Genomic DNA, 10,101 nt, shown 5'->3' with positions numbered 1-10,101 from the left:
AACCTCCATTAAACCTCTCTGCAACTTCCATTTTCAACTCATTTTAATGATTACTTCTCATTTATTCAACCAAAAACGAATGAAAAGTAATGAGTTTGTGAGAATATCTTTGTTAATGTTTTAAATTAATATATATATATAGTGGTGGTGGTGGTTGGTGGTGGTGGTAATCAGAGGTGGTGGTGGTAATCGGTGGTTGGGGGTCGTGGTAATCGGTGGTGGTGGGCGGTGGTGGTAATCGGTGGTTGGTGGTGGTGATAATCGGAGGTGGTGGTGGTGGTAATCGGCGATGGTGGGAGGTGGTGGTGGGAGGAGGTGGTGGTTATATATATATATATATATATATATATATAGGTGGTTATTGGGTTGGTTTTAAATTAAATTAAGTTAAGGGTAGGTTAGTCATTTCAATGCTTTAGGACACCCCTTATAACTATAGTGTAGGTGGCCTAATAGGACCATGGTCCCCCCAAAAAACCATGGTCCCCAAAAAATCGTTCAAGTTTAAACCTCGAAGAGGTCTACTAACTACAAGCCCAGGTAGTTAGGAAAAAGAATAGAAAAAATCCTCCAACCCTATGCTGACGAGTTTCGAACTCAGGTCGTTAATATCATCATCCAACGACTTTACCACTATACTACAGTGACATTTGCACATTTATAAACATGTTGATTACTCTTGCAAATTGTTTTGTTCTAACCCTCGGTATGAGAAAACTAGATGTCATTCGAAATATTTAAATAGCAGCAAGCATTACCTCTTCAATGCTCTTGCAGCATTATATCATTAACGATTACGAAGTGAAGAGTAGTCTGTCTTTGATCTCCATTGTCATTTTTGGGTAGAGTTCTAAAACACCAAACCCTAACAGCAAGTCTTATGGTGGAATCCAACCTATTCCAAGTGTGGAAAAACCATGGAATGTCAAGTTTAGTGGCTTCCAAGTTGGGATCTTCCACAAAAAATCCAAGCAGGATTCCATGAATTGATGGAAGGGTCCATGGAATCCATGGAAACGCTAATCAGAATAGCCCAGTAGAAGACAAGAAACGCTATTAAGAATAGTACAAAAAAAACGCTATTCTTAATAGCACTCATTGCTATTAAGAATAACGTTTTTTTTTATCCGTAGATTTAAACTGAGTTGTTGAAATCTAACGGTTGAGAAAAAAACGCTATTCTTAATAGCACTGAGTGCTATTCTTAATAGCGTTTTTTTTTTGTGCTATTAAGAATAGCGTTTTTGCTATTCCACCACTACACTTGCACTTCCATCCACAATTCTAAATGCCGAGGTGGTGTAAAAGATGAAAGATGGAACTCTTCCACTATAAGACTTGCTCTAATAACATCACCTGAATTAAAATTTTATGATGCAACTATATCATTCCATTTAGTCGTCAATATCAAATATCTATTCTTATTCCACAACCGAATACTTAAAGTCCTCCATTTACCCTGTAAATCCCGAACTTTTACAGCCATGGAGTTCTTTTTAACTTTTTTTGATCCATCGTTCACAATATCAGTTTTTAAAATCTCCTTCTCCTCATTAGACAAAACATCATCTCTATTATCAAGCTCTGATAAACATTAAAAACGGCCTTGACCGCTTTTTAGATCAGAGTCCGTTAGTGTTTTCCGCATAACCAAACCTAGACTTCTACCACCATGATTACGCACTATGTGTTGCAACAAACGTGGGACTTCTACAGCTTCTTGTGGTTCTTCTTCCTCCGGCTGTGCTTCGATATTCACATTGGTATTTTTGAAAGTACTAACAGTAACATCGTCTCTCTGGTTACCATACCCACCCGAATTATAAATCTTCCATTTTGGCTGTTTTCTGCTCCTCATCCTCATGATTCTTAAAGAACAACTATTAGCAACAGAGTAAAATATATAAAAAAAAAAACTCAAAAGATTATTAAATCTTAGTGAAAAACAACTTACTAGAATGCGTCAAAGGAAAAAGAATAAAACTCACCAGAACCAAGACTCAAAACCAAACTGAGCAACTATGACATGCAATAATTATAAAACTCTAAGCTATGTTGTGAAAGGCGAGCGCTGGACCAGCGCCTAGGCAAAAAAGGCGCCCTAGGCGCCAATTTATGTTTGTTGCAGTTGTTTTGTAATTTTCGGGCGCTCGCCTGGGGCGCCTTAGGCACTGGGCTTGGCGCCTCGCCTTGCCCAGCACCTTTTACAACATAGACTCTAAGTTCCCACAAGAGATCATATAAATAGAGAACCTTTTTTACTTGTTCTCAAAGGATAAGGGATTAGAAACCGATTACAATTTGGTTTCCGCGTGAAACTTAAATCAAATTTAACTCAGATTTAACTCTTCCCTACTGCAATTTGGTTTCACATATTCGGACCAAAGTTCTTTTTTTTCTTCTTCTTCTCATTTGTGCGAATACTTGGTATACAAGGAGACCAGTAAAATGATTATAAGCAAAGGAGAGAAAAAAACATTACTGCTACATACTCTAGCAAAGGAGGGCAATGAATATATTATTTTATTTTTGTTTTTGTAGAACCTAAGAGAAGATTTATTGTTTGCTACATAGATCTTTCTAACTTTTAGCATCTGCTATTCCATGTCACCAGATCGGTCGTACTTGTTGTATATGTCTTAAATACGTTTGTGTATTTTGTTTTGGGCTTGTCCTTACAGTGTCCAGCCCATTAACTTTCCTAAAGCTAAAAGGCATAAAGAAGAAGTAGTAAAAGAAGAAACCTGATTTGAGGCATACCGGAATTTTTTGAGGCATACTTTTGCATAGATTCGACTGAAAAGTTACCAGCCGAACCTATGAGTTATCTGTCGAACCTAGGAAAAATATAAGTTCGGATCAAAATTTAAGTATTCCTCAAAAAACTTTTGTACGCCTCAAAACAAGTTTCTAAAAAAGACCCATGTAATATTGTGTTTGAGGCATACGTAGGGCTAGGTTCTTGAGAGGGGATTTGAGGGAAAACCTGATTTGACCACAGAATGTGGCTAGGGTTCTTGAGATGGCACTTGCGAAAAATCCCTTATAAACTTGATTTCACCGTAGTTTAAGTGTAATCATTCTATTGCTCTACTTCTTTATACTACAGTGTGTTAGAATACAGGCATCCAACTCAAAACTGATACCATGTTAGAATACGGGCATCTGACCCAATACCAATTGTGAATGAGTGGAGAGGCCCTAAGGAATTATAAACCGCATGATCTTAGGTTTCCCAACAATGTGAGACTAATAATCTCAACACAAAAAGCTCACGAGGACATACGTACAATAAAGGAGAGTATTCCTTAATATGCAAAGTCAGTTGCCTAGTACGACTTGAAAATAGAGAGTCTAGTGAGCATGGAAGGACTTGCAATAACATCCTTTCAGTTCTCGCAAATTAGTCAATCTCACATCCCCTACCTTTTAAATGTCAGTTCAAACATGGATAATAGCTTTGGTGGCGTACGAAGCATAACTATTTCTCTCTTTGTACCTATTATAAAGTCGGAGTTTATAAATTTCTAGCCTCATTAAATAGGTGGAGGTCTAATTTCATTGATGTTTTTTCCACATACTTGTCTTGGAAATATAACAAAGTGTAAAATATCAAAAGTGATAGATATTTATGAAATCCCCAATCTTGAAGGAAGAGATTGATGATCCCAAGTTTTTTTATCCCATATTTTTTCTTATTTTTGGGAATTATAAAATTCCTCCTACATATTGGGAACAAATGAAGGGTACTACATGAGTCGCAGTCCCACATAGAACATATCTCTAGGCTTTTAAGTCTACAAGGAAAATAAATATCATTAGTTACTATGAGATTACGCATATCCCACAATATCTGTATGTAGATACCCTCTTCTTTCCATTTTAGATGGTGGTCCTAGAATTTCACACAGATTAAGAAATGAACAAAAATATACAAACTTTCCATATATGCTTTTCAGAAAAGTCTACAAACATTAATTGCATTTAAAAATAAACTATTGAAAATAAAGAGTATGAATATATGGGTTTGTTAGTCATTTATGAAAAATATGAAATCCTTCGAACAGAAGACTGTGTGGGTTGTAAGAGATGTGAATCCGCTTGTCCAACAAATTTCTTGAGTGTCCGAGTTTATTTATGGCATGAGACAACTCGCAGCATGGGTCTAGCTTATTGATACGTTCCAGAAAGCTTAACTTGAATCCATTTTTTTATCTTTACCGACAAAACCCCGTGCTCGAAATAGACTATTTTCTCGAGTACGGGGTTTTCTGGTCAAAGTGTATCTTATCTTGTCTTTACTACGAATTTTTTTCCTTGGTTAACAATAATTGTTGTTTTGCCGATATTCGCGGGTTTTTCCATTTTCTTTCTCCCTCATAGAGGAAATAAGGTCATCCGATAGTATACTATATCTATATGCCTATTGGAACTACTTCTAACGACCTATGTATTCTGTTATCATTTCCAATTGGACGATCCATTAATTCAATTAGAACAGGATTTTAAATGGATTAATTTTTTTGATTTTCACTGGAGACTCGGAATCGATGGAATTTCCATAAGACCCATTTTATTGACGGGATTCATCACAACTTTAGCTACTTTAGCGGCCCGGCCAGTTACTCGGGATTCACGACTGTTCCATTTCTTAAGTATAGTGGAACAGAGAAATAAACATAAAGCATAAGTGTATATCTATGTTTTTATTATTTTTCTCTTTGAATTTTAAAATTTTAGTGAAAATTATATATAATTTTCTTTTTGAAAAATACAGTACCTTTTTCCTAATTTATTTCTCTTTATTAAGTGATAATAATTCTCTGTAAACATACAGACTATGTGTTATACTTTAACCTTTTGTTTCCAGTTCAGATATTATCAAATATTCAGATATCAATTCCAATATGAATTCGGTGTTAAAATGAAAACATCTATTTTGGTTCTGGATCGAATTCGAACATTAAGTGATATTTTCAAATTTATATGCGAATAATAAAAGAGGCTACTTCCTATAACACTATGTATTTAATGCACCATAGGAACAATTAATTTTTAGATCACATTAAGATGTTGTATGATATCATCAGACTTAGATTCTGATATAATAAATACTATTTTCTCGAAATAGTGTGTATTAATTCGCATTTAATACTCATCAATACCATACAAAAAAAACTATATAAATTCACACCATACAATTATATAACTGGTATAAACAAAGCTACTTGATACAATGGAGTATCTACATATTAGTTTCGTTATGTTCTATGTCCTAATTTCTTCTAGTCTTATTTCATCAACAATACACTATGTAGATGGAAAAAGAAGCATCTCAAAAGCGGAAGAGGATGAGATAGAAATCGAAAGACAACTAAGAGTTTTAAACAAAAAGCCAATTAAAACCATAATAGTAAGGAATTTTCGCCTCGTTCATACTCAACTGCTTAATTTTTATTTTTAGGTTTGTAAATTACAATTTAATTTAATTGAAGTTTGAGTTTATAGTTCTTGAATTCATTCATGTCAGATGTTTCTTTCTATATATATATATATATATATATATATATTTCAGACGAAGGTCGGTGACACAATTGATTGCGTAGACATTTGTAAGCAACCGGCATTTGACAATCCACTACTCAAAGATCATAAAATACAGGTATGATAAGATTATTTTGTGTACAAGTATATTTTACATGTAGAGCAGGCATACCTAAGAGCAACCACAGTCACGACCAAATTTGGGTACTAAACCCAAATTTGGTCCCAGAAAGTATCGCAGTGGTGAGGAGTAAACCCAAATTTAGTCGCCAAATTTAGGGTTTGAGACCAAATGTGGTCGTCGGCCCAGACTAAAAAAGATATAGTGGGACGGAAGTATTAGGAGCGTATGATACCAGGCTCAAGTTTAATCACCGTATACAATCAGGCGAGCATATAATCACCGTATGAGTCCGGCGCATGTATAAACTCCGCCCCCTTCAAACGCGTCAGACGATGTTAATACTTACGCCTGAAATGGGACGGATGTATAAAGGGCGTATGAATGAGGCGCAGTTATAAAAAACGTCTGGGTTGGGCGCATGTATTGTGAGCGTCTGTGTCTAGGCGTATCTTTAATGTACGTCTGGTATGGGCGTAACTTTAATGTACGTCTGGGTGAGGCGTAACTTTAATGTACGTCTGGGCGAGGCGTATCTTTAATGTACGTTTGTTAGCAGGCGTAATGTAGGGGAGCTGACCTTTGGGATTCTCCAAAAGATGATGAAATGCAGACTAAAGAGGATTGCAATCTGAAGCAGTTGAAGTTAGGTCACAGTGGTGCATCATTAGGAGGAATACATGGTCCCCTACCCTTCATCGTTCGTTGCTTTCTAAAACGAGAAACATATAATCATCTCTCTTTTTTACTTAATTAAACCTATAGAGGCATATCTCCGTACAATCCCAAAGGTCAGCTCCCCAAATTTGGGCACGCCCCATTCAGACGCTCCTTCTATAAACGCCCCAATCAAACGCATCTTGTATAAACGTCTCACCCAGACGCATAAGCCATTAACGCCCGAAACATACGCACTTTATATCTCCGTATGAATGGGACGCACTTTTAATCCTCGTCCCTGTAGACGCACTTTCCATCCCCGTCCCATATCCGGCGTTAATTATACCTACGCCTCAATCAAACACGCATTATACCTACGTTTCACTCAAACACATAATATAAAGCCGCCTAATCAACAAACGTGAATATAATTTCCGTCTGACATCGGGCGTGTGTATAAGTTACGCTTCACCAAATTTGGTGTTCTACCACTGCGCTTGAACACCCAGAATACCAAATTTTTTTGGTTTTTAGTCTTACTTTTGGTATTTGGTCCGTCTCATGGCTGTGGTTGCTCTAAGACTCGGAAAAATATGTCCCTCACTATAAAGATTTCAAAAGTATATTTATTGAACTGTGATATACACCAAGCCGTTTGTGTGTGATTTGCAAGCGTAAGTGAAATGTAGTGCGACGCTAAAATGATGCCTTAATTTTACATGTAGAGCAGGCATACCTAAGACTAGGGGAAATATGTCCCTCACTATAAAGATTTCAGAAGTATATCTATTGAACTGTGATATACACCATGCCGTTTTTGAGTGATTTGCAAGCGTAAGTGAAATGTAGTGCGACGCTAAACTGAAGCCTTAATTTTGTGAGATACGAAAACCCGTTTGAGCGAATGCCAGATTCAAATTAAAAAGTCACCTAAGAGCATCTCTAATGCAATGGGTAGAGGATTTAGAAAACGTGGCATCTGGGATTTAAGATCTTTTCTCCCAAATTTTCATCTCCAATGCAAGGGTTAAGGTCATAATAATAAATAACAAGGCTAAATAAGGAGAAAGAAGAAAATCTTGATTAAACTTTCTTCATGACTTTCGGTCTCAAATGCGCTAGATAAGATCAAATTTGTTTATTCAGCTAATAGCCCAGGTAGGGCGATTAGGTAGACATCCAGACCATTACTGATTGAGCAGGTTTTAAGTGTACGTTATCATTTTGTCTCAAATTTATATAAAGAGTATTAAATAAGACTTTTGGGGTTAGAGATGGACTTTAGGCAGTAAGAGCAGTTCCGAGTGATCCTACTATAGGATGAATAAACTTGAAAAACGGGTGGACAGACAAGCGATCTTATTGGTTTTTCTATTGCGGTTGATAAAGGACCTGCGCACTTCTTTGTGCGCCACACCGGGTATACTTCGATTGCCGGTAGCTTTTATACATCCGCAAACTATGTTTTTCTGTAGGTCTTTTATCCTATTTTCTCCCACTTAAATCTAATGTTTTATATCTTCCCATCCATGTGGTCCACCCATTGTTGTAGGAACTGCCCTAAGTTTTATTTTTATGTTTTTGTTGGTAATATCCTTGACCCATTGATTTGGAGATGCTTTAAAATAATATATATCTGTATCATATTCAAAGTTAAATTTTGTATAACTCTTGGTGTAAGTTCCAGAATTTGGTGGAAATAAAAAGCTTTTATAAGGAATACGAACCAGATGGTCACATCATATGGAAAACTTGTGTCATCGACTGTAAAGCTTTAATTGAGCTTTGTCTTTTCTCTCAATTATTTCATTCTCTGCAAATCCAAAAATAAAGAATTCATGTTCTTTAATTACAATTTTATTATGCAATATTGATATTTACAAAATGATTTTCCTATGTTATTTACGAAGTTTAATGTTTGCATATACTCAGATGAATCCAAACTCGATTCCAGGAGGGATAACCAATAAAACTATTTCGTCATCCTCTATCTGTGGGCTTCAGTGGGAAGAATGTCCTTCAGGAACAGTACCTATTCGAAGAACGACCAGAACAGACCTAGTTAATGCTGAACTTTTACTGAAGAAGACTAAGCAAGTTCATGCGAAAAAATTGGGTCTCGATGTAAGTAACACATTTTAACTTAGGTATTTCAATCCTCATTTCATTTGATTATAAAATGTAATTGTTCTTTGTTTTGCAGATCGTCTATGCTGAAGAAGTCATCCAAGATAAAAGATATTTCGGAGGCGCAACTTCTATGTCTATACACAACCTTACAGTAGATCTTGACCAGACCAGTACTTCGCAGATTTGGATTACGAATGGACCTCCAGAACAAGTAAATAGTGTTGAAGTTGGGATAATGGTAGGTATTATTTTTATCTTTTATTTTCAAATTTGATCACCTCTTCTTAGTCTTACCAAAAAAGTCTCATCGTAAACTTTGCAGAGAAGCCCTTTGGTATTTGGTGATCGTTACGGTCGACTATTTGGTTCTTGGACTTCTGTAAGTTCTATTTTTAGTTGAGAAACTAATTAAGTCTTGGCATTTAGAATCTGAATTCTAATTTAACTCATCAGCACTTTAATTTCCAATTTAGAAAATATAAAAATTTATCTTAATACTAATGCATGTTACAGTATAATGGAGCCCAAAGGATAGGTTGCTTCAATATGATGTGCCCTGGCTTCGTTCAAATTAGTTCTGCCGTGTTGTTTGGTCATGAGTTTACGCAGTCATCAATATATGGGCAGATATCATATGATGTGCATCTTATGATATCCCGGGTAAGGCTGTATTTGCGATTTTTTTTCTTCCAAGTTTAATCATTTTTTTCATTTTTTTTTAATTTTAATATACGTAAATACCAACTTAGAATTAGAACTGAAGTCTATATTACCTAAAAAGTTAATTTGTGCAATGACAGTCCCAAATCACTGGTAACTGGTGGTTAAGCATGGGTCCGTCTGCTGAATCAAGTGAACAAGTAGGATATTGGCCGAGTGAACTCTTTACACAATTGAAAAACAGTGCATCATCCGTAAAATATGGAGGGTATGCAGTTGCATTATCTCAAGAATCAACTCCACCGATGGGAAATGGATATTTACCTCAGCTTGACGACTATAAAAAGACGGCTTTCATGTCGAAAATGCAATTTGTAAATGAGACAGGTGGCCTTGTTCACCTAAACCCACAGTCGATGCAAACCAAGAGAGGTCGCTACCACAATGCTACGATATCAAGATAGCTGGTCAGTTGGGAGAGGGTTGGTTTACAACTATGGTGTATGGGGGACCTGGTAGTATGGTATGTGCTCTTAGTTAGAACAATGCTACTGTGATGATATTGTGGGAACGACCAGAATGATATTTGAGATTGTAACATTTCTTTTTACTAAATAAGGAAGTCAAAATCATTCTATTGCTTTGCCGAATCTTCATATTCTATTTTTTTTCCTCGTGGAAAGATTCATAATGCGAAGGCCAAGGAAAATGCGAAAACCACGTCCGTCCCCCCCCCCCCCCCCCCCCCCAAACAAGACCTCTATATTCATATATAGAGGTTCTACTAAATATCCACCTTTACCATTCTTGAACTCACAAAATTTCTTACTTCTTTCTTCCGCAGCACAGGCCAATGCTCGAAACCAGTTATGCTGTTTTTCGTCTTCAACCTTCTGTATTGGCCGAAGGTTTTCGATGAAAGTTGAAATGTATATGTCAGTACCATAGTCTAATGTATGAAATTTTATTTCAGCAACCTCATGAAC

At 36.3% G+C, this 10,101-nt stretch overlaps 1 protein-coding gene across 1 annotated transcript; it reads left to right on the top strand.

Annotated features, from left to right (window-relative positions):
• Positions 1-5,614: 5,614 nt before the first annotated feature.
• Positions 5,615-9,619, top strand: LOC113340578. The gene is made up of 6 exons (XM_026585703.1): positions 5,615-5,662; positions 8,258-8,449; positions 8,529-8,693; positions 8,778-8,834; positions 8,969-9,115; positions 9,256-9,619. Exons 2-6 carry the CDS (start codon positions 8,258-8,260, stop codon positions 9,577-9,579), a joined length of 885 nt encoding a protein of 294 aa, XP_026441488.1. The 5' UTR covers positions 5,615-5,662; the 3' UTR covers positions 9,580-9,619.
• Positions 9,620-10,101: the final 482 nt, after the last annotated feature.

This window comes from Papaver somniferum, unplaced genomic scaffold, assembly GCF_003573695.1.
Source record: "Papaver somniferum cultivar HN1 unplaced genomic scaffold, ASM357369v1 unplaced-scaffold_22, whole genome shotgun sequence".
NCBI classification, from domain to species: Eukaryota; Viridiplantae; Streptophyta; class Magnoliopsida; order Ranunculales; family Papaveraceae; genus Papaver; species Papaver somniferum.
The sequence above is the reverse complement of the archived record's forward strand: the minus strand, read 5'-3'. Positions and strand labels throughout refer to the sequence as shown.

What these genes read in the sequence shown, in the direction of transcription:
- LOC113340578 (XM_026585703.1), top strand. Translation starts at nt 8,258, where the DNA reads ATGAATCCAAACTCGATTCCAGGAGGGATAACCAATAAAACTATTTCG. An exon ending in GTGTTGAAGTTGGGATAATG is followed by an intron (nt 8,694 to 8,777) that starts GTAGGTATTATT and finishes TAAACTTTGCAG; the next exon opens with AGAAGCCCTTTGGTATTTGG. An exon ending in TATTTGGTTCTTGGACTTCT is followed by an intron (nt 8,835 to 8,968) that starts GTAAGTTCTATT and finishes TGCATGTTACAG; the next exon opens with TATAATGGAGCCCAAAGGAT.